The sequence below is a fragment of the Eleginops maclovinus genome, chromosome 7, assembly GCF_036324505.1.
Source record: "Eleginops maclovinus isolate JMC-PN-2008 ecotype Puerto Natales chromosome 7, JC_Emac_rtc_rv5, whole genome shotgun sequence".
Lineage (NCBI taxonomy): Eukaryota > Metazoa > Chordata > Actinopteri > Perciformes > Eleginopidae > Eleginops > Eleginops maclovinus.
Genome location: NC_086355.1, coordinates 21600129 through 21624670, shown reverse-complemented (window position 1 = coordinate 21624670; position 24542 = coordinate 21600129). Strand labels below are relative to the sequence as shown.

At 39.5% G+C, this 24542-nt stretch overlaps 1 protein-coding gene across 3 annotated transcripts in view; it reads right to left on the bottom strand.

The window, feature by feature from the left end:
- slc4a3 (solute carrier family 4 member 3) overlaps nt 1–24542 on the bottom strand; it is a 59543-nt gene that overhangs the window by 11151 nt on the left and 23850 nt on the right. For 2 of the 3 annotated variants that reach the window (XM_063888566.1, XM_063888568.1), the window contains 10 exons: nt 24068–24294; nt 14285–14430; nt 12878–13055; nt 10618–10753; nt 5496–5673; nt 4012–4117; nt 2617–2801; nt 1821–2040; nt 336–551; nt 96–244 (listed from right to left, as the gene is read on the bottom strand). In XM_063888566.1, coding sequence (XP_063744636.1) covers nt 96–244; nt 336–551; nt 1821–2040; nt 2617–2801; nt 4012–4117; nt 5496–5673; nt 10618–10753; nt 12878–13055; nt 14285–14430; nt 24068–24294 — 1741 coding nt within the window. Of the gene's footprint in view, nt 1–95; nt 245–335; nt 552–1820; nt 2041–2616; nt 2802–4011; nt 4118–5495; nt 5674–10617; nt 10754–12877; nt 13056–14284; nt 14431–19951; nt 20349–24067; nt 24295–24542 lie in introns of those variants that run through there. The other variant, XM_063888567.1, reaches the window with a different exon arrangement.

The following is a 24542-nucleotide window of genomic DNA, read 5'->3' as shown; positions in this document are numbered from 1 at the left end:
TATGTTTTGGTAAAACAAAAGACAAATGACAAACTGGGGTGTGTGATACACAATGTGTATTGTAAGGTAGTTACTGTGTATCAAATGTCTATTACCTTGTAGTAAGCTTCTTCAAACACCAGTAATGGACCAGAGAACCCTATGATGAGGAGGGGCTGACCAGCAAGCAGTGAGAATATAACTCCCAGAGTCGCAGTTGACACAATGAGCTCAGTCACTCCCATCAGGCCCTCTGTCTTCTCTCCTGTATGTGAAAACAACCACAAACACACCTTCAGAGCACAGGTATATAAACAATATGGTATCCAAATGTCTTGCTTCTCTTTTTGGTTTACCCAGCAGGCCTCCGAAGGTGATAGTGGGCGACAGAGCAGCAAAGTAGATGAAGATGACGGCGGCGATGCACTGCATGTCCACGGAATCCTTCAAGTCACTGACGTAGTGAGGGTAGCGGCGGCGGATGTCGTGGATCAGGCCTCCAAATGGGATCCCCGAGCGCTTTAATGGGTCCACCTCCTGGTCTCCCTCCTCCTCTTCCTCTGGACTCACCTCTGGGGGGTTGGTAGCAAACGAATATACAAGTCAGGACAATAAACAACATAGAAATGAATGGCACAATCTGAACCGGTAATGTGAACACAAACTAAATCCTAAAGGGGGCTTTTTCTGAGCGCCAGCATCATTTTTCAATTGTTCCTAATTATGAGAAAACAGATGGCATTGCATGCAACTGCAAATAGACAAAAGGATGCACACAGGTTTTTATTAATGCTCCAATGTTCTTGTGCAGTTGCTCGAAGTGCTTCAAGTTGGAAAATATTTCAACTTTTCAGAAAAGCGTTGTCATTGGGGAAATTGGAGGAAAAAATTGTTTTTGGGGCCTGTCTTGAGACCTGAACTATCATAACAAAGACAAAAGCTTGTTTGTTTGAGCAGATCGACAGGCGGACCCCCAATGTTGCTGCCGGTTGGGGTTCTGATTGTAGTATCTTCGCAGATCGGCCTACGGCTGGCAGATTTAAGCTTATGTTTACAAAGTGTGAGGTCCATTGTCATCCGGTTGATCGTAATATAATGGTTGGTTAGCACTGCCGCCGGCTTTACGGCAGAAATATGCGGACAAAGACCCCAACTTGCTATCAACTGTATTTCTTTGTATTTTGATGAATTCAAAAGTCAGGTGCAAGTCTTGTCAAAGTATCAAAGGCCTGATACATACTGCTGCTGGACCATGTTCCTTTATTAATATGAACACAGGTACTGAACTCATCACAGTGGAGGCTACCTTAAATACTCACAAGATCAAAACATTTGTATTAAGCCTTGGCTGAAAATAGTCTACAAAAAAATAATTGTGTATACCTGTGTGAGTGGCATTTAAAAAGAAATAGTGCCAAGGTGATTGGCACTACAAAGATTGACCACTTTGGTTGGAAGGCTTCGGTCTGACATAGTTGGGAAATAGTTGATAATACAGGAAATTAACAATACTGTGCCCATGTGAACAATGACAAGGCCTGCCTTTGGATGTAGCAGCTTAAAATATATATTGTTATGTATAATTTGTTAATTCAACCAATCCTACCTTTAGATCTATGGATTTTTGTCTACTGAGGCGGTGGTATGTTCTAAATGTTTTGTTCAGTTTATTTGTAGTTGTTAAATGTTTCAAATCTATATTATTAACAAGTCGGTGGTCTGCCCACGACTCAAAAGAAGTCTGACTTTAACCAATGAATCTGTGTTTCCATTGCAGGACACATTTTGGTGTGCGAGTAATTGAAGATTAGCCTTGGCTCTTCAGGGACTTGACAGAGTACCTTTGTTGTTGAGCTCCATTCCAGGGGAGGATTGGTGCCTCTTGAGTTCCCTCTCCTTCCTCTTGCGCAGCATCTGCTTCTGGAAGTCAGCCACCGTCTTCAGGAGGTCTTTGCCCTCCACGTCTGAGGGGGGGATTACAATGCTGCAGTCCAAGAACTCGTTGATACCGTTCAGGAGGTCCTGTCTGTCGTCAGCGAAATAGGCCACCTCATGGAAGCTCTGCAACGAAACACAATCCACTGTCATCACCAGAATGAATAACAGTCAAATGAAAGACTTCCAAACGGCTGTTACATAAATTATTTTGATGGGAACAAGGGGCGGCTTTGCTTTGGCACAATCTCTTGACTTTTATACACTGGCACCATTTTCTAGGCTGTGCTCTTTGCAAGACCTTTTTGGCAAATTGGTTAAAAAGACTAAGTATTATGTCTTAGATGTCCCCCAAAACACAGAATAACTACAAACACATGCCCTGAAAGAACATAACCACTCTATTTTGTACTTATTTTAAAGGCTCTTTTTTATATATCACAGAAAAACAATAGTGATACATTTGTGTTAACCGAATAAAAATACTTTAACAAAAGAAAAAAAACAGATGGGGAAAACCAATCACTTAAATAAATACAATAATATAGTTATTGCTTTACACATCTTTGTTAAGCCACTATTCTAATGTTTAGATTTTTTTTAAAGCCATGTCAATTATAAATGACATTTTTTACTTTCGTAACTGAATCTGATTGACATTGTATTACATCTATGCTTGTAATGTTATAGTGTTATATCTACCTTATCTGACATGAGGGTTGAGAAGGATCGTCCGATCTCATGATAGTCCACGTTGGCCTGACTTGGGCCCAGCAGGACGAAAATGAAGCGAACTGGGACAGGGACCTCCAGCACGGACTCCAGGAGGACCGCCTCGTTCAGCCGGACAAAGGCCATGGCCGGTTGCTCCAGGAACTCAGCGCTGCCTGACAGGAATTAAACGACAATAAAAAATGTAGTAAGTTGAGATTTTTCACATCTCTGCATGAAGGGGTTTGGCAGGGGTTTTCTGGAAGAATATAGTATGAGGTGATACTGTGGTGCTGATCTAAGATATATCAATTCTGGCGAGAACATGACGCCGTATAAAAGATGGCACCGGGGACGATAACAGCAACGCAACGTCGGAGCGTTTTAAAAACAAAGCTGTCTCTGCCGTCTGAGGGTCTATTTGACGCGATCTTCATACTTTTGGAGTAATAACACAGCTTTTATCAAACAGAAATATCGTTTTCTGGCATCCCTTAAACGTTTTATGGGGAAAATCTGCATTTTTGTATGAGGGCGCAGGCCGAAAGTAAGAGGGCGCGGCGCCACAGTTACCCGGTTTAGACAAAACCCTGGCTTTAGGCACATTTCTGGTAACAGAATCTGGAATTGTACTTTATTATTACACAGGAAATATGAATACTCAATTAATTTGGAAATTTGACAGTCCAGTAAAGAGAAGTAAAAGAGAAGATCAAGAGTAGAGAGCAAGAGAAGGTAAGAGACTCAGAGAGCTGGAGGACAGACAGGAAGTAAACATTAACGGGAACATGGTAAGGGCTCTGGCAGTACCTAGTTAATGGAAAAGAAAAAGTGAACAGACTTGGACGGAGGCAGAAAAATCAATCAGTGCTGCCGTCTCTTTAAGTTACGTTGCTGTTGCTGCAGTTCCGACCGCTGCTACGCTGTAGAACTGACTTTCTTGCCTTTGTGGAAGCAATACAATTATTTTTAAGTTGATAAAATCATGTTTCCATCAATATGTTCTTTCAAGTTGTATATTTGGGAAAGGAACTCCGACAGGGTGAGCAGGACCCCCTCTGCGACCAGCATTACTCTTCAACCTTTTGCTTTTGTTTAAAATGTAAATACAAATGGATCAATACAATGACTTTCCTCGTCATTAACATATTTAAGAAGTGCTATTTTGCTGTTGTCTAAATTCTAAGACATAAAGTGTTGACTTTACATTAACAGCAGCGAGTATGACATGACTCTGGTGTTTTACTGATTGTATAATGACTCTTTTTCAGTATTTGAGGCAAAGCCTTATGGAAAATGTAGAACAAGTCAATGAATCTCTAAAAACTGGATGAAAGAAAGACATTCCTCTAACTAATCTACTTTGTCGAAAGTCACGGAGCTCACCAACTAAAACAATGACAGCTTCGGCATCTTTGGGAATCTTGGCGAGGAGCTTCATGGATCTGGCTGCAGCTGGATGGGACTCGGGAGGCAGAGGGTGGAGAGATTTCTTGGAGGAAGAACAGAACGCAGATTATCCACATTGTTGCTCCGAACCAACGTGATGTGACACCGTAACATAGCGTGGGACCAATAATGGGAACTTTTTGTGGGAATGGCCCTGTATGTGTGCATAATAACATTGTTATGGCCCTGCAGAATTCATTTTAAACCCAGCACAACTGGACCTCGGGTTCTTTATGTTTGAAAGAAATGTCTTTAATAGGCTGCTTTAAATTTGCCAACATTTTAAGCCGTGGGGAGCATTAAGTTTTCACAGTTAATGCATCAAGAAGCTTTAACTAGAAGCACCTGTAAGTCGACTAAGAACATAATTCAACACATGTGGCGATCAGAGGCATGCTCGATTAGACTTCAAGAACTACCTACATGACTTCTGACCTCATGGAGGGGTGTTTCAAAGCACCATGCAAGAGCCACAGGCCTCACATCGGGAATATGGTGTAATCACGCTTAAAAGTATGCTTACTGCTGACTCTTAGAACTTAATTCAAACCATAAACTAGAACAAGACAGCTCAATGTGGCTTTTATCTTTGTCCATTTAGATAGCTGAGTTCAATTATGCTTGTGGATTCTTGTCAAAGCTGTTTAATCACTTACTTTGGCTGTGGTGAAACATATGAACTTATGTCTGCCTGCATTGTTTCAGCTAGTTAAAGTCTATCAACAACTAGAACTCATATTTGTCACCAGATTCTCAAATTGACACGAAGAGTTAAGGTGAACAGAATAAGGAATGATTTAGAGTAGAGATGTCAAACTCAATTTCGTCCTTGGACATATCAGCTCTATGGTTGCCTTTAAAAGGTTTTGGTAACATTTATGACATAAATCCATTTTATTCTGAAATGAGCCGTTGACATTCAAGTGATTTTGATAGAGCGCGTCACGTGTTCTGTTTAGAATGTAGGCCTTTTAATTCTTGGACTTTTTGTTGCTTTTTTTGGAGGCTTAGGTTAGCATAGTTGGCTCCGTGTTCGGTATTGTATTCCTAGGACATTGCCAAGACCTCCTAGCGAAGAAGACATAAGGGCTTCTCTCAATCAAGCAAACAAATGTATTTGCATTCCTTCTCTCATTTAATTGCCTTCCCTCTGCATGAACTTTCTTTTCTTGGACCTTTTGAAACCATTACATATTTTTTTACAACCCCATTACTTGGCAAGAGTTCCTCCACTGGGAATGGCTAATCATAAGAAACTTCAGTGCGCAGGTAACAAAATCCAGAGGCATTGTGCGATATGTCATTTTTAGAGTTCTGTAAAGCGACATAAATGATATTATTTGCAAGCCCTAGTAGGCTATCTAAAATGAGTTTCCAGGCTTTAGAGGGAAGAAAAAATGAAGTAAGCTCAGGAAACTTACAAAGAGGCTGACAAACACATCCTGTTTTGGGTCGTATACCGGCCCTTTGTTATCCTGGTGCTCCTCCAGCTCTTCAGCCACCAGCGGCAGGCTGGTGTCGTGGTTGTGATTGAAGCTGCCATGAAGACTGCTGGAAGACTGGTGGCGGTGGAAACGATGTTTCATGTCACTCGGATGGCTGCGGAAGAGTGCAGAAAATACATGAGTGAGAGCTAAATGCTAACACTGGCTAATACTTAATGCTCACACAGTTACTAGCCAACACACTGAGGTTTAGGGATGTTTACCAGGGTCACCATCCTTGTAGTCTTTAAGTATGTTAGCATGCATACATTTGCCGAAAAAAAACACAGCTGATTTTGTTCAGTTAATCAAGCAAAGTAGGATAAGTACTAAGAAGTTAACCTGAAGACTGAACTAGGTGACAGGTAACAAAAGTTAAATATTTAACCTATTGATTATTTGAACCAATCCATTCAGTTTCTATAAATTTCTTCACTGTTCACACAACAAGTTGAATAGGGTTGAGTTAAATATATTACTCCATTCTCGTTTTGATTGAGCATGTTTTTGTTGAAAGTATACTAAAGGTACACAAAGTTGGGACTCACTTAAAACCTCATAGAGACTTTGCAGAAATCAACCCAATCCTAATCTGTAGTTTCTTTTATGTGACATAATAGATAAACCATGTAGACAGTACTATACTGTAGCTTCAGTCAATTCTACATCCTTGTACTTAATTTCCCGTCATAGATATAAATCGTTACATATTCAATACAGGATGCTCAACAAATTCTTCTAAACACAAGGTCCAAGTTTTGAAGTAATGTCATGGCCTCCATCAACAGAAGATGTATGTCTTTTGATTTTGAATAATTTGGATTATTATGGTAGGTTACTCTTCCCCAGCTCAAGTAATTTCAATTAATAGGGCTGCAGAATCATTTCCATACTACGCATGACAGCAGGTAATCCTATAACAAATGTACCTCAAAGAGCTTTATCTCATGAATTTGCAATGCAGTCATCCACAAAAATCCTTCCAAATGAAACCACCTTTAAATGCAATATTAAGAAATATCTAAAGAATCAATCTGAGTTGACACCTTCATTTAAAAAAAACATGATATTTGCATTAGAGCATCAATACAAAAGCCGGATCCCAATCTGTGTTGCACATTTCTCTCCCTCAAACAGAAAAGTATTTAATGTGTCACTCCAGCCAGGACTTTTTAACACATTACATCACTGCTCAGCCCAACAGTGACATCACCTCATTAGGCCCACAAGGACCAATAAGACGTCGGCCAAATTGGACGCAACAGCACCCAGAGACAAAAGAACGAGGTGTGACACTGTAGTGAATTGTGCTCGAGACGGTTCCAAAGGATCTTTAAAGTGGTCTGAGTAAGCGATGACTTAAATCTTAGCAGCACCTCGATGTGTGCCTCTCCACGTCATAAATCTGATATCTGGTGATGACTCTAATGACAGTGTTTCTTACTCGTTTGTGGAAGCAGCCAGTGACATGCTGGTCTTTGTGTGAAAAGGCTGTGAAAGATGGAAAAAACTCATGACAGCATGCTGCTAAGACTGGACAGCTTATTCTGTGTGCATCTGTTGTTTCGCTTTGTGCGGTAAAAATACATCCATTAGGTTTTAGTCAGACAACACATTTGTCACCACAGTGTTAGTAATATTGGATTAATGGCATCTACTGGCATAACCCAAACTTTTGAAGTTATATCACACTAAAACATTATCAATGCAAGATATCTGTTACTGATCAAACCCAGGCTGTACCATTCTGGCGTATAAGAGGGGGGGCCAGAGAGAGAATGCTGGACCAGAAAAGTGCCCGGAAGAAATACGTTTGAACACCCACAAGTCTAAGACAACTGGGCAATCTCCATCCCTCACGAATCTCAATCTGAATATCAAAAGCTCCAGAACTGCTTATAAATAATGATGACAGAAAATAAATGAACTTATTTTGAAGAAATGTATAAATGTGTCCAGGTAGGAATTAACAGCAACCTTTATGTGAGGCTTAGAGTCTATGCTAAATTCTAATGTCAGCATGCTAACATGATCACAATGACAATTTAACAAGCTGATGTTTTACAGGTATAAAATATTTATGTCCACTAACTTAGTTCAGCGTGTAAGCATAATGTGCTAATGGTGACAAGCTAAGGCTGATGAGAATGTAGTTTGGTTAAACAAATCAGAATAAAGGACACATGGATTCATGTTTATAAATGGTTATGCATGTTCTAACCCACTTTTTTGCAGATTAAAGTGAAATGTGACCAAATGTCCTTTTTAAACCAGTATCTTGAGTGAAATTCAGCAACATCAAAATAACCTGATCAGATTGAACCTACCTTACCTGGGTTAATTTTGCTCAATCCGTCTCAAAATAGCAGCCAAATTGAAAGGTAAACCTTTACTTTAAAGTGAATACTGAATCACATTAGCTTAGTTATTTTGGGTGCGACAGTTAACAGTTAAAATATTGTTTATCTTTTTTTAGTTTTGGGGTGTATAAAATGTTGTCGAAAATAAATGCAAGTCAAACCATAATTCAATTGAGTATAAAAAGGAATCCTTGTCCAGTCATGCAGTGCAAATTATCTGTTTTTAATGACTATTAAATACGGAATATCATTTAAAGCGAACCCTGAATTGACACAAGGTACAAACTGGGGAATGAGTCAGCAGGAAAACAACATCTGTATTCCTGACAGGCATGGCTTAACCTTCTTATGTTGATTCAATTTGACAGCCTACATTTAGTTCACTTGTTTTTTTGTGTTATGTAACAGTGAAAAATCTATGATGCACTACTCTCATTGACCGTAATTGTCAGGTCAGTTTAGCTAGCTTGTCAATGCTAGTGCCAATCTATAAGTGGGAACCATTTGAGAGAGCTGTCGAGATGACATGTCATGCTGATGTTAAATTTAGCAGCGTGCAGGATGTATTCTAACTACCCCCCCTGGTAGTTTGTGAACACTTGCTTTGAACGATAATGACATGGAAAGAATTGGTGTGTGCTTACTAATTCCATTTTCATATTAAGATCGACACCTTAAAAACAAGTTGTGCGGTCCCGTGCCAGTCCCTATCCAATTCTACTACCAAGCACTACTGCTGTTTTTACACCATCACACCCAATAATTTCCAACAACACACCAAACTTGATACCAACAGTGGCTAACAAGGTTAGCTGGAAAAAAAACAGCACATGCAGAAAAACCACAAAGCGAGAAAAGACAGAAAAGGCTGAAATAACAAGTTCTGCTGTCGCTCTTTCTGCTTTCGTCCTATATCCTGTCTTTTAAGTCTGCCTGACTCCAAACCAAACACTGAACACACATAATGAGGGAAGATTAAAAGGGTGGTTTGATGCTAGTTAAGATGTTTAACACATTTATATCACTGTGGTTTTTATTCTTGGTCTGTAGTAATGCACAGGCCTGCTGTTAAAGGTTACGCTAAATGTTAACAACAAATCTGCAGTAGGACAGCTAGCTAGCATTAGCTGTTAGCACCGGTGGGAAGTACTGTCCTGCTTGGCTAAATCACAACGCTAACGGCTAATGGCTAATGGCTGACGTTGGTTCCATTGAGTTACAGTATGATGCGTTCACTCTATATTCAGTAGAAATTTGTATTTGATGAATGTAAATGATAACGTTTTGATAGTTGGACAAATTAAATAGTGTAAGTTTAGTTTTTGGCAGAACATTTTAGACAAATACAGCTGTTTCAAGTCATGTTTTTACATAAAAATAAATATAAAAATTGGGATTTAGGACATGTTTAACAATCTAAAACAATTTTTCAGCAGCTTATAAAACTTTTTTTAAACTAATGGTGCTAGTTTGAAGAGCCAACTGCTATAATTGAAGATTTACACTGATTCTCAAAGGTTGAACATATTACTTTAGGGTGGTCAGCCGGTCCATAATTTCTTGAGGCTGGCCTACTTATTACAATCAGATTGAAACCCCCATTGTTTTGTGTATGCAATGGAAGTAACTCTTGCAGACATGCACATAGTCTTACAAATAGTATGCATTTAACACTATCAAAGGGCCAGGATTGCTCACACGCTGGAGACTCACACTTTTAATCAGAAGACTTTAAGGCTCAGTGCAGCTACAGTCTCAACATTTGCAACTTTAGTCAACCCCGGGGAAGTACACAGATGATGAGCCAACTGTTGTTAAATATCACAATTTGGAATTTCCCAGTGCAGTTTCCCTTAGCCGCTGTTTTTATCACTCCACCTCGGGAATATGTTTACTTAGGAGAAGGAGAGTAAGGTTGGATTTCTCATGCTGCCATACCTACAGCACATTGAAATAGTTAAAGCTGCATCTTCACTACAAGACCCTGACAGGTCGGTACATACACGGATAAAGAATCACCTGAAGTCTTCTAACTTTGGTATTAAATGGGATGAAATCAAGATATGTTGCCATGGTTGCTAACACTACAGACACACCCTGCAATTAGAAGTTCTGGTTCAGGCATTTAGATCAAACCTATACAGAAAAAAGAACCTCATAAATCAAGTCAAAAATAATGTGCCGACATTAAGCTGACAAGTAATGACATGTTACGTTTGCTTATTGATATTAAAATAATAATCTTCAGGGTTAAATGATAAGTCACTCACTATTGTTGAATAAGGTTACACCATAGTGATTGTTCCCAGTTAATAAACGTATTGCAGTATTTGTATATTTTAAGTTTCTGAATTGGGACTCTGCTGTATGAAGTTACTGCTAATACACACTGAACATGTCCAACTTCTGCAGATTCACAATTAAAAGCACTTTACTGGCTAAAGATGAGTTGACTTTTATTATGAAGTAGTAACAGGAAATGCAGTGCTATTGTTCATTAGAAATGTGTCAACTAAACACTAGTTGCAAGTATTATTAATCCAATATAGTTGAACTAGTGAATGCCTGATTTCTTCTTCAATTATCAATTATCTCCATGACTTTGTATTAATGCATTTTAAACCTTTGCAATATTCACTTCACAGTTTGACCAGCTTCATGACATGATGGTTACGAAAACTGTTAGCTCGGTGACTGACCTGTGTTTAAGAAGCAGAGCCCGGAGGACACTGGCTCTGTCCTCAGCTCTGATCTGATCGGAGATGATCATCGTCTCCACCACCAGGTGGGCGATGCCGGGCAGAGTGTTCTGCTCCAGGTCCAGCAGGATGGCCCCTGGGGAAGGAAGAAACAGGGAGATAAGGAGCTGAACAGAATGCTAACTTCAGATTGTTTAATAACTGTTCTAATGCAGTTAAAACGTTAGGCCAGGAACATTTTGTAAGTCATTTTTCTTTTCATGTATGAAAACAGTTGTCGCAGTATATTTTTTGTCAGTGCTTCAGTTTAAATAGTTGTAGTAATTTCATCATTTCTTGAACATGTGATTCAGAACTAGTTAGTATTTTAACACTTCAGGCTCCATTTTATCAATGTCAATGTTTTTTTCCAACTTGTTTTCGGTACATGTCTGAAATACGGAATGTGGTTAACACTAGCTTAAGAGATATTCAAATGTTGTTTGACGATATACAGTGGGGCAAAAAAGTATTTAGTCAGCCACCAATTGTGCAAGTTCTCCCATTTAAAAAGATGAGAGAGGCCTGTAATTTTTATCATAGGTATACCTCAACTATGAGAGACAGAATGAGAAAACAAAATCCAGGAAATCACATTGTAGGATTTTTAAAGAATTTATTTTCAAATGATTGTGGAAAATAAGTATTTGGTCAATAACAAAAGTTCATCTCAATACTTTGTTATATACCCTTTGTTGGCAATGACAGAGGTCAAACGTTTTCTGTAAGTCTTCACAAGGTTTTCACACACTGTTGCTGGTATTTTGGCCCATTCCTCCATGCAGATCTCCTCTAAAGCAGTGATGTTTTGGGGCTGTCGCTGGGCAACACGGACTTTCAACTCCCTCCAAAGATTTTCTATGGGGTTGAGATCTGGAGACTGGCTAGGCCACTCCAGGACCTTGAAATGCTTCTTACGAAGCCACTCCTTCGTTGCCCTGGCGGTGTGTTTGGGATCATTGTCATGCTGAAAGACCCAGCCACGCTTCATCTTCAGTGCCCTTGCTGATGGAAGGAGGTTTTCACTCAAAATCTCACGATACATGGCCCCATTCATTCTTTCCTTTACATGGATCAGTCGTCCTGGTCCCTTTGCAGAAAAACAGCCCCAAAGCATGATGTTTCCACCCCCATGCTTCACAGTAGGTATGGTGTTCTTTGGATGCAACTCTGCATTCTTTCTCCTCCAAACACGACGAGTTGAGTTTTTACCAAAAAGTTCTATTTTGGTTTCATCTGACCATATGACATTCTCCCAATCCTCTTCTGGATCATCCAAATGCCCTCTAGCAAACTTCAGACGGGCCTGGACATGTACTGGCTTAAGCAGGGGGACGCGTCTGGAACTGCAGGATTTAAGTCCCTGGCGGCGTAGTGTGTTGCTGATGGTAGCCTCTGTTACTTTGGTCCCAGCTCTCTGCAGGTCATTCACTAGGTCCCCCCATGTGGTTCTGGGATTTTTGCTCACCGTTCTTGTGATCATTTTGACCCCACGGGGTGAGATCTTGCGTGGAGCCCCAGAGCGAGGGAGATTAGCACTGGTCTTGTATGTCTTCCATTTTCTAATAATTGCTCCCACAGTTGATTTCTTCACACCAAGCTGCTTACCTATTGCAGATTCAGTTTTCCCAGCCTGGTGCAGGTCTACAATTGTGTCTCTGGTCTCCTTTGACAGCTCTTTGGTCTTGGCCATAGTGGAGTTTGGAGTATGACTGTTTGAGGTTGTGGACAGGTGTCTTTTATACTGATAACGAGTTCAAAAAGGTGCCATTAATACAGGTAACGAGTGGAGGACAGAGGAGCCTCTTAAAGAAGAAGTTACAGGTCTGTGAGAGCCAGAAATCTTGCTTGTTTGTAGGTGACCAAATACTTATTTTACCGAGGAATTTACCAATTAATTCATTAAAAATCCTACAATGTGATTTCCTGGATTTTTTTTCTCATTTTGTCTCTCATAGTTGAGGTATACCTATGATAAAAATTACAGGCCTCTCTCATCTTTTTAAATGGGAGAACTTGCACAATTGGTGGCTGACTAAATACTTTTTTGCCCCACTGTAAACACATCAGTAAATACCCCACTGGTGAATGTCTGTAGCTTCTATATATTCTAAAAACAATGGTGGCTAAATGCCAAAACTTAATCTTTATTTGAGTTATTTCAGCTGCACATTAAACCATTAAACCATAAAACCACTGGGAGCATTCAGGAGCTGTTTACCGTGTGTGATGGTGCGGCGGAGCTCCAGCAAGCTTCGGAAGGACAGCGAGGCCACGTGAGGTTTGCCCCAGCGATCCGTCTCCTCCTCCACATCCTCTTCAAACTTGATCCAGCGGGCGCACTCCTTCCAACGCATTTCATGGTCCTTCACGATCAGCTCGTTCAGCTCCACAAAAAGCTGGAGACAGAGCAGAACGAACGTACAAAAGCTGTGAGAATCCTTTCACTTAAATATTAGGGAGGTATATAGAAGTTAACATCTATACTAACAATTTTAATTTAAAAAACAGCAGTACAACGGTTTGGCTGTTCGTTTCTTGGATATTTTTAAAAACTAAAACAACATAAATTCAAAGACAGCTAATCCAATGACACAGTGGAAGCACAAGTTTATGGGGAGCAACTTAACTAAGCGGTTTGGATCCAGCCGAGAGTGGTTTGGACTCAGAGGATAACCAAATGCTTTGGAGAGACATTTATTCTCTCTTTATCATATAATTCATTTTTCGCAAAGACTTTTCAGAGCAACGAAGTAAAACAATCATTTGATTTGTGTCTTTTTTTTTCAGTCAAACTGAGGTCGAACACAAGTTCAGGTCTCATAATGTCACTGCATGTGAATGTGAAACTGAGATTGCACTCCAGGAGATTTGGCCTTTGTGAGACCTATCTATATTTGCGTCATACTTAACAACACGTATGCATATACATGTATATCCACAATGGATGAAGAACTGCATGTATTGATAACAAGAAGAAAAAATAGCATCCAACAAAAGTGTTTCAAACTATTTAGCCTATTTCAGCTCATTGTTTTGGTATTAGACAAAACACTACGAGCAAAACCATGTTTTTCCAAGGTTCATTTTGAGTTTGTTGCAAAACCCATGGACTTTTGTGACATTTTTGCTGTTAAACAAAAATGAAACACAAGGTGCAAGTTCAGGCTTCTTTAGGTCATTGCATGAAAATGGGCTAAAAGACCTATTTATATGTATTTATATAGAGGCCATCTTTATGTTGTGATACACAAAGAAATTATTATTACCAACTCAGTATTTCGAACAGTTTACCTATTTCAGCTTATTTTTTTGGTTATCTCTATTTAGTTTAGTGGAAAGAAAACATCCACATACAGTTAGGTGTTTTTTTTTTTTCATTTGACAATTTTAGTCTATGTACTTCTCCTTAATTCACCTACATTTAGCATGAAATAATGCTTAATTTGTATATTTAAACAAGTATTTAAATTCAATTGGAAAAGTTAAATGGTGATTTTTGTATCCTATTCACTTGTAGAGTCTCCCCCTAATACTGCTTTAAATATGATTCGATTAACAGACAATTTATGGTTATATGATGCCTGCATATCAATATGTTACATGTAGCATGTGGGGGGGGTTCAACCTCATGTGTTTTCTTATCTGCTGCTCTCTTCTTCTTCTTCAGGCTGCTCAGTGGCGTGGAGCCGCTGCTGTTTCGTGTCACCAGACATCGTGACGACTTCTTCACCAGGTGGCGCCTCACCCCGGGGTTGTCCTCAAATCTGTGACCTGAACAAACACAAAGTGTTCTCAAGTCAAACGGCCACTAGGTCAGCATGGCTAAGTCCTGATGCGTCAATTTTACGAGGAGGAACTGCATTCTGTAGCCTGAAATGACCTTTTTAGCGGGCTGTGAACCAAAACTAAATTTGCCCCACGTGGAAAAACCTAAATCTAATATGTCTGTTTACTTTTCCAGCGGACAGGAGGACATCCAATAACAGAAGGTAAGTGAGAATCTATGTAGGCCATGGGAAACTGTTGCAGAGGAGAACATTTTGCCCCCAGACATTTGTCAGTGCAAAAACACTCATTTCATTTCCAATTTACTCCACCCACAAATGATACTTTATTGAATTTAGCTTAATGAGGAGCTACTTGCATTACATAGAGGGCATGGCTATCATGTAAAGAAGCTTGGGAAGCTTGTGAGGTCCTAAAGGAAATGTGAATAAAAGTCATGTCTTCAGAAAGCTTCAAAGTGATGGTTATCATTTGGCAAAATCCTAACCACACAAGAAGAATGTAGTGTGACATTTATGTTGAAAGACATTGGAGATGATTAAAGGAAAATGGCTGTAGTTGTGCATGTTTTAAATGTAAGAATCAGGTGTGTATACCTTTCTGTCTCATTTCCCAAAGCATACTTAATGTGTTTGGATTGATTTTTCACTTTTCAGGCAGTCATTTAAGATTATACTGGGTTTTATAGGGTTACGTTTCAACATGGGTTTGGTGTATTTAAGGTCACGGTAAACATCTGGGGAACGGTTTAGAAACTGACAATTGTGTCCAGTTTGGAACAAAAAAAACCCAATTCCTAATGTTTCACATGAGCAGCAGTAGGTAACTGAAGTGGAGGTGAGAGAGAGTGTGTCTGTAAAAAACTGCAGTAAGTGTTCCATTTTCCTGCGTCATGCCTTCCTCAGGGAAACACAAAGAAATGGAAATGAAGATGAAGTTAGGCTGTATTTCAGCTTGTAGTCTCCTAAGGGAAAGTTCTGAAGGCTGTCCTTTTTTGACCTGCAGCAGCTGTGTCATGATTTTGGTTTTTGCGCTTTTAATGTTTCCTGTTTTATTGTGTAAACACATCGTCCTGTGTCAAGTCTCTTTAAACTTCCTGCCTTTTTGTTTTTTCCCCGCCTGTTTTGATTGTCTCTCCTGGCCTAATTAGTTGCACCTGTTCCCCATCAGCCCTGCAACCACCTTGACCTCCTGAACACCTGCACTTCCTCCGCTCATTAGGTCAGACTCTATTTAAGTCCTGGTGTTCTGTTCAGGATGATTCTTGTTTGTGGCATGTGTTTCTTTTCTGTTTTGCCTGTTTATACCTTATATTCAAATCTTATGTTGAAACTTCCTGCTGCCAGTAAACTGCTCCATTAGGGTTCACACTTATTCTGCTTTCACAAGCTGATTTGGATGAGCTGTGTTTCTCACCATAGAACTGGGCAAGGACAGGGAAAGAAGAGGGCAAGGACAGTGCAAAGACAGGGAAAGAAGAGGGCAAGGACAGGGAAAGAAGAGGGCAAGGACAGTGCAAAGACAGGGAAAGAAGAGGGCAAGGACAGGGAAAGAAGAGGGCAAGGACAGTGCAAAGACAGGGAAAGAAGAGGGCAAGGACAGGGAAAGAAGAGGGCAAGGACAGGGAAAGAAAAGGGCAAGGACGGGGCAAAGACAGGGAAAGAAGAGGGCAAGGACAGGACAGGGCAAGGACAGGGAAGCACAGGACAAGGACAGGGGAAGCACAGGACAAGGACAGGGGAAGCACAGGACAAGGACAGGGGAAGGACAGGGGAAGCACAGGACAAGGACAGGGCAAATAATTCAGGGTGAAAACGACTTATTTTTGTAACCTCTTGTCCTCCTCTTGAGCTGGTATCTGACTCGGTCTAAGACCTTTAATATTAAGCAACCCATGCTTAAAAAACAATGAAAGCCATCATAGAGCCTTATTATTTTTAGGGTTATAATCCAGCACCTCGTAAAATGTTTGAGAGTTTCCTACATGTTCAACAGTTTTGAAAAATGTGGATCAGTAACCAAAAGAAAGAGCATCAATTTGGCTTTTTCAACATCGTCTTGGCTAACCTGCACTGCTGCCTCCCTTAACTTTACATGTCTTGAGAAAGTCACAACTAGCTCTAGGAGTGGCACTGTATTTTGTACGATAAACAATTTCTTCTCATGTACATTTCGCTAATATGTTTTACTGCTAGTTTTTTGTATTCCATCTGGAGATGATGGAAATAAATTATTTACATATTTGTGTACATCAAAATTTGGTATTTTTTGCCTTGTACTGATACTTTTTAAATTATTTTGTTCAGCATCTTTTTTTAAAAAGGAGAAACTTGCAGTAAACAAGCAACAAGTTAATTGGATAATGCCAAATGCAAAACACGTAGTTTGTGTCTACTTGTTCATTTTATGGGAATACATTGGTTAGTAGTATACTGTTTACTCTAGTTTACTGATGTGTGAAATTACGTTTTTTTCTATTATTGAGGCTTCCCTGCACCAGCTGCCCTAGAGAGAAAAGGGAATACCTGATGTGAGGGTGCTTTCATAGATACAGCCTTTAAAAGTCAAGGTCAAATCGAACCAGAATTGTCACATGCTTTTCTTAAATCTGACCATAGAGTTTGTGTCACATTCATAGATCATTATTTCACTCTTTTGTAATGAGCTGAAAGAAAAACACTTTGACTTCGCTCTGTGATGGGACTTAACATGGGCAACATGAGCATTCCCATTACTTGTCTTGATTGTTAACTCAATAAAAAGACACACATGTTGTAGATCATATTGATTTAGATAAATACAAGTCGGGTAACCCATCCCGTGTAACCAACAATTTCATTACGATAAAATGAATCGGTGTGCATTCTGAAAATCAAGCAAATCCCAAGAATGACCAAATCCCTTCAAAATAAAAACATCATAGGGGAACTTGTTTGCTGGCCAGGTAACATGTTGTCCAAAGATCTGTTTTCCATGGCCTTGACTATATCCAATTGATGTAGAAATCTAATTTGCAACATATTTGTAATCAAATAAACCAAAATCTAGCTTGGACTGGGATCTGACCAGGACAACCAGTATAGACAGTGAACCATTCATCTTTTAAAATAAGGGATAGTGCTTGAAAGGAATGTTTGCATCAAAGAAGTTGAATTAGATATCTCAACAGGAAGCATACATGCTTAATCTGTTCATGAAATATGCAGTACATCATCACAGTTGTCCTTCTATAGATGTCACATAGTCTTCAAAGCTGCAAATACCATGTTCTTTCAATGTGAATTTCACTCTAAAAGGGTTGTTTCTTATTATTAAGTCATGATGATTTAAAGACATGTTTATGCTTGCTGAACACAGAGTAGGGCTCAAACATTCAAGTGGGCTTTTATGAGCAATGAATGAAGTAGCCTTGAGAAGCTAGCTTGAAGCAGATATTAGCAGAGGTGAGACAAGCTCACTTATTTCTAAACCCAAACCTACAGGGCTTTATTTTTTATTCTTGTGGTCCTCAGACTCAACTGGCCAAGTAAGCATCACTTTTTTTTTTTTTTCGCCTAGCCTAATCTTCTAGCTAAATCTTACATTCCAATACAAAGAAAATACATTGTCAATTCAGATTCAAAGGAAAACTTCTGGGATAAAAATTGTTCTTAACATAAATTAACGTTCTTATCAAAGTCCACATTTAGGGGACGTTGGAGCAGATGGGTCAACAAACTTGGAACACTAACCCTAACCCTAGACCCTAACCCTAAACCTAACCAAGTCATTTTGTATCCTAAACTTAACCAAGTCATGTTGCATTTTTGTTTTTCTTTCAATTTACAGTTGAACGTCAACCACGTGTTTATGACATGTAGTTTAGTTGTATTGGAATATCATTTTGTAGAAACATTGGTTGCTTTTTCAAAAATTAATTACATTTGTTTTTGACAACAGGAATGTATGGCCTGAATTCCCCGGCTCTCACTTTGACAAAATATTACTGTTGGTGAAACAAACTCAATAAGGGGTGTGGCTTCCAGGACAACAGAAACCCAAAAATGCTGACTATCTGATAATTGCACAGAGCTTGCTGTGGATAAACAAGACAATGATTCTACAGTCACAGTAGCAAATACAGAATGCAAATAATAACATGTATAACAGTATTGTAGTTTAGCACTGATATTTGGCTTGTTAGCACTAAACACAAAGTATAACTAAATCCATACGGCAGTTGCACCGCCCTCAGCCGTAAGGCTCAACAGAGGGTGGTGAAAACTGCACAGCACATCATCAGGACGGAGCTGCCATCCATGGAGGACCTCTACACCCAGCTGCTCAGGAAGAAAAACCCCCATCACCCGAGCAACAAACTGTTTCGTCTGCTGCCGTCTGACAGGCGGTACCGCAGTATCAGGACTAAAACCACCAGACTCAGAGACAGCTTCATCCCACAAGCAATAAGACTATTTAACACCTGAGCTTTCACTACTACTACTACTACTACTACTACTACTACAAATACTACTACTACTACTACTACTACTACTACTACTACTACTACTACTAAATGACACCGTAGTTGTGTATAAAAACAATAAACCTTGAACCCTAACCTACTGGATATGTCTTTAGTTTAATAGCTACTTCATTAGGATCTACACATTAACCTAATGACATCAGAGGATCTCTACAGTCATTACAATTCCTCCTCACGAATGTCATGGGTATCCATGCAATAGCTTTTGAAATATTTTCATGGGGACTAACCGAGATCGCCATCCATTTTGCCATTTAAAAATAGATTTACAATCAATTCCCATGGAAAGCATTTTGAAAATGGATTCGGGAAAGTTAAAGGCAGTGGGATACAGGCTCAATGCTCCACTTAAATGTACATTACAATGGGATTTGTTAGCCACAGTAATCACCAGAGGTTCTTAAAACTACAGTGAATCTGTCAGATTGTGGTTTTTTTCCAGGTATCCATTTTGTGCTAGTTTAAACCAGCTATGATTGAACCCCACTTCCATGAGAAATTATACCATATTCTCTATGGAATTGCTGGCAGACCATCTTCATAACATTTCCACAACTTGGAAACTACCTCCATCACAGAACTTGTCATGATCCAAATAGTGATAAAAATAGAGAACACGTTGCTGGTCAATGGCTTTCCGCTCTAGCTGTGGCAAATGGGGGCCACTGGATCAATAAGAAAGCAGGAAACAGCAGTAGTCCAGCAGTTGTCAATTCGCTCAATACCTTGGACAACTCTGCTCTGTGTGTGGATGAGCATGAGAAAGCTTCATATTGCCATAAATTAAGCAAGTGGCATGCTACATAATCAATATAAACGAGTCAAATCCCATCAGCACGCTCATCCATGTGAATATCTCACTGTGTTATGACTGCATCAAATTGTCCTGGGTCAGAAGCTTCAGGTAACTTTCACTTCAGTCAAATGTAAATGAAATAGAGCTCTTTGTCGAACGGTCAGAAATGAATGCATACAACTTACGAGGAGTCTCGGGCGACGACCCCAGTTGAGTGTGGATTGACTCGAGCAAGTCATAGTCATCAAAATCCAAAACAAACTCTTCAAAGTCCCCTTCCACGTTCGGGATGCCGAAGCCCTTTAGGACACTGCACCGACGTTCTGGTTCTTTATGGACGGCGACAAGTTTGTTATCAGAGGTCTCATACTCCTGGTTCTTCTGTTCCTCCATATCTGTCATCTCCACAGTCGGTACCTCCTCCTATCCTCCTCTCTCCTAGTGGACACACTGCTCATCCAGGGCTCTCGACTCTTAAACGCCGTGGTTTGTACTGGGTCGCTGATCTGATGAGCCTGGTTCTTTGCAGCGACTACCTCTGCTGTATTGCAAAACAACGTAAGGGTATACTTTGCAAACCAACCCCAAAATCTGATGATTTTTAATTACCTTTCCCTCAAGCAACCAAGAAAAATAGCCTGTGCTCATGGAGTCATAATTCTGAAAAGTAGAAGCACAAAAATGTGTCCAAAATTATTACTCTTCCATCCAGAAAAATACAAATCACAATCCTTTGCCTTAGACCCCCTGCTGTATCCCCGATGAGATAGTTGCGTAAATGTCAGCAACTTTCACTTAGCTGCAACTCCAAAAGGAAGAATTGATAAGGGATGGTCTAATTTGTGGGACTGAATAGTAGTGCCGCCCTGTTTTAATGATGTCCACTGCTCATTGATCTTGGTGGCTGTTGGAAAACCATCATCTGAGTAAAAGGGTTGATGCCATTTGTTTCCATCGTGTTGTCATCTCTTTCCAACCATGTGATGTACAGAAGGGGTCAACGTTGAACGTTGGCCTTTTCACCAAAATTGCATTCATCTGAATAGGCAGAAACTAGAGTAAATGATAAGAATAGGACACCTAGGAATCAGACCCTGCACTCTGCTTAGTGAGATATCATGGTGTTAATTACCACACAAGTTGAGTGAATCTGTATCTTGACGTGGAAAAAGGTAAAAGTCCTGATAGAAGTCTGCATTCTCTCATTTCAATTATAGTATTATAAAACAATTGACTATACATTACACCCTGGACCAATTGGTGGTCTCCATAGTATTAGATTTCCAGCAAATATTTTTGTGTAGTTCCATAGAATTTAAAACACCCTAGCATTACATTGAATAACATTCCCAAATGTTATTCAATGTACAGACTTGCCCAGGAAAGTCAGTGGAGATGTGCCTACGCATAACCATTGCTCATATTATTTTGGTCCCTAATAAAAACGCTCTTCATATCTCCTTCTCATCTCTTGACACATCCTTTTAAGCGTTCATTTTAAAACACCTAAAATGATGTGATTGAGTCAGCAGGTTTTTGTAGAGAATCTCTACACTGCAGGCCTTTTCAAAAGCAGAATCATAAACTGTGCATTTCATCATCCTTACAAAACAGTGTTGTTTCCTTTAAGAAATATATATTTGACTAAGAAACACTTTTACCTGTTAACTCTAAGGGAGATTAAACACATTGAGCATAGCGTTAGTTCAGGCAGGCCACAGATTCAAGCTTGGATGTCAAACTCTGCTCTTATTTCCCACTATAAAAGCTTATTTAAAATAGATAGATGGATGTATAATTTATTTATTTATCCCAATATTGGGAAATTATTTTGTTTCAGCAGCAGTGTCAAGCATTACACCAGTAAACATATACAAATAAAATACAATTCTTATATATTTACTTGCCACTAAATTAAAAGTAGTGGCAAGTAAATATATTAAGAATGAAATAAAAAACATTAACATGCAAGTAGATACAAATTAACAATAGAAAAGACATATATCAATATACAGTCTCACTAGGCTACAGGAATATACAGAAATATACAGGCACATAATATTCTGCAAATATCTAACTTCCGATTCAGTCTGCATCTGATCAACCTCAAATAAGTGTGCATATTTCAGCTGCTTAGCATTTCTACCACTGCTTCTTCCTCTGCTATCCACTGAAAATCCACATCAATCAATGCTCTGCCTTTCCCTATGCTGTATCAGACTTATCAAATTAAATTTCTGATGTCATTGTTGCCTACTATGTTCTGTTACTAAATGGGGGATGGGGTATTTGGCTTCTGGCACTCTCTACGCATGAGAGTGTTCTCCTGAGCACATGGAAGGGCGGGGATTTCCCTGAACTGATCCGTACCAGCAAACATTACTTACTGCAATGAAAATATTGTTTTTGTATAAAGTGGTCCTGACTGAAATACAGCTGTGATAAACATGGCCTGTCAATGCAAAGCATCGCTCTCTACAAATCCGATAGCTGGTTCCGAATGACTCGAATGCCCCATTTGCTGTTTCCAGGTTTGTGAACAGTCATTGATTACCCTGCTGTGGTGAAGCAGGAAAGGCCAGAGGCAGGGTTGCAGCTGAAGGGGGAATCAATGTGAATCAATGCCCTGGATGCTGGAAGAGAGGATTCTGCCCTGGATACGTGAGGTGTGGGACATTTTCAATAGCTATTACTGTCATTGTGAGTATGATTATTTACAGGAATCAGAGTAGATATTGAGCTTTCTCTGCCCTTCATCTTTTGTGTTATTTAGTTGGATGCTTGTTGCTATCAGTGAATGTGGGGGTCTGTGTGGGTTGGTGTCAGGAGACAGAATGTGTGGGACGCCCACAGTGGAGCCAAGTTACAGGCAGCAGTGAGAGAACATGTCACTGGTCAGCACCAGATCAGCTGGGGAGGCAATACAGGCTTTCCAGGATCCACTATTTTAAACAACAATAATAACAGGCCAATGTTGCTAATCTAGAATCCGTGACAAAATAGGCTTTTAAGTAAACCTATTTCAGATGACACACTCCCTGTGATAATCCAGATAAAGGACATTTTGAATTAGGACTGGACACAGGTTTTTTTCTGAATTTGACATTTAAAGAAATGCAACTGACCTTTGCTCTGGTAAGGTTTGTTGTATACTTCATGTTAAAATTGTTAGAGAATATTGTTTTGTTTTGTATTACTGTTAATAACGTGCTATTTAAGACAATGGAATAGATGATGCACAGTAAGCACAAACAAAAAACACTCAAACTTTAAAAGTCAGTTTATATAATTTCTTAAAGTAAAAACTGTGACTACCAGCTAAATCTATTTCCTGTTTTGTAGAAAGGATGCTGAGTTATAGTCATGGAAAAGGATGAACCAAGAACATTTAACCATAGGTCCTTGACTGATATTTAAAAAGACAAATGTTTAAACTGTTAAATTAAATCAGCCAGAACTTAAAAATGATTAATGTGTTCTGCAGGCAGATGTATTTTTTGCTGCCAGCAGAGGCTGCTGAACGCTTTATAAAAATCCTGAATCCAGCCTTAAAACCAAAATGCAATATTCTGAGACAGACTGTTTGATGTTGTTACTATAACAGAAAAATAAGCCTGTAACTAAGCATTTATATTGTAATCAAAGCAGCAGGATTCTGTCTTTCCCAACAAAAAGTCAAGATAATGGCACCGAGTTCTGTTAGGTACACTGGATGAAAGAGCCAACATTGTGAAGTCATTTATATTCAGATCAATTCCAACTAAAATTGCTAAGTCCTTTCTTTCTTTTTGCGTCAGAAGATATATAAAACACATTTTCAAATGAACCCTCCAATTAGCTCACTTATCTACTATCACTTATCTTTTAATACTGATATCCCTCCAAGCAGACTAACTCACTAACCTAACCCTAACTTCTAACATTAAGCTTTACCTTTAATCTTAAATGTTTTAGGTGTGACCCTATTGTCAGTGTAGCATTAGCCAAGATAGCCACTTGTAGACGATCCAACAAATTAATAAATAACACAAGTACGTGGAAAAAGTAGAAGAGGATGTGAGCTTTACATTTTCCGAAAAGTATACGTGTATAAACAGAAAAGCTGAACAACATGGGATGGTTGAGAATAGCTCATGCATGACTTCTTAAACTGCTATAGGGACTTGGCAGTTGTATCATAAATACCCTAGCAACAACAGCTGGTGTGATCATGAAGGTCTGTTGGAAGAGGTAGAGCACAGTGACGCTAGAAGAAAGGCACTTCGCAAACAATTAAAGCCTTCATTTATTATTCTCCTTACTTTTCATGTCATCCAGGTCGGCGCTGGCCAACATCTGGGCCTCGGCCTCATCAGTGGGCACCTGCTGGTAGACGGCGGTCTCCAGAGCGGTCATACTGCCGATGCAGATCCGCTCCCGCAGGTCATAGTTGCTGCGCTGGGCGCCCGCCAGACGATGGTGGACAGGCCTTCTACGGAACCAAGCACGGTTTTTGGTGGAACTTGAGGGATTTGATCCTGAGGGAGCACTGAAGAAAATAAAAAAGTTGATTAAAGATATTCAAATGTTGTCGAATTATATAGAGGTAGATTTTCCTTTATTATTTGTATGAACCGACCAACAGAAAAGGGAAATCTGTGAATCTAAAACACCTTCCACAAATGCAATAAAGATATGTAAACTCTAAAAATGATATAAAACGGATCAACGCATATACAAACAAATTCCACAAATAAAAACTAATCTGTGAGATTTTTCGAAAGCACACGATGGCCT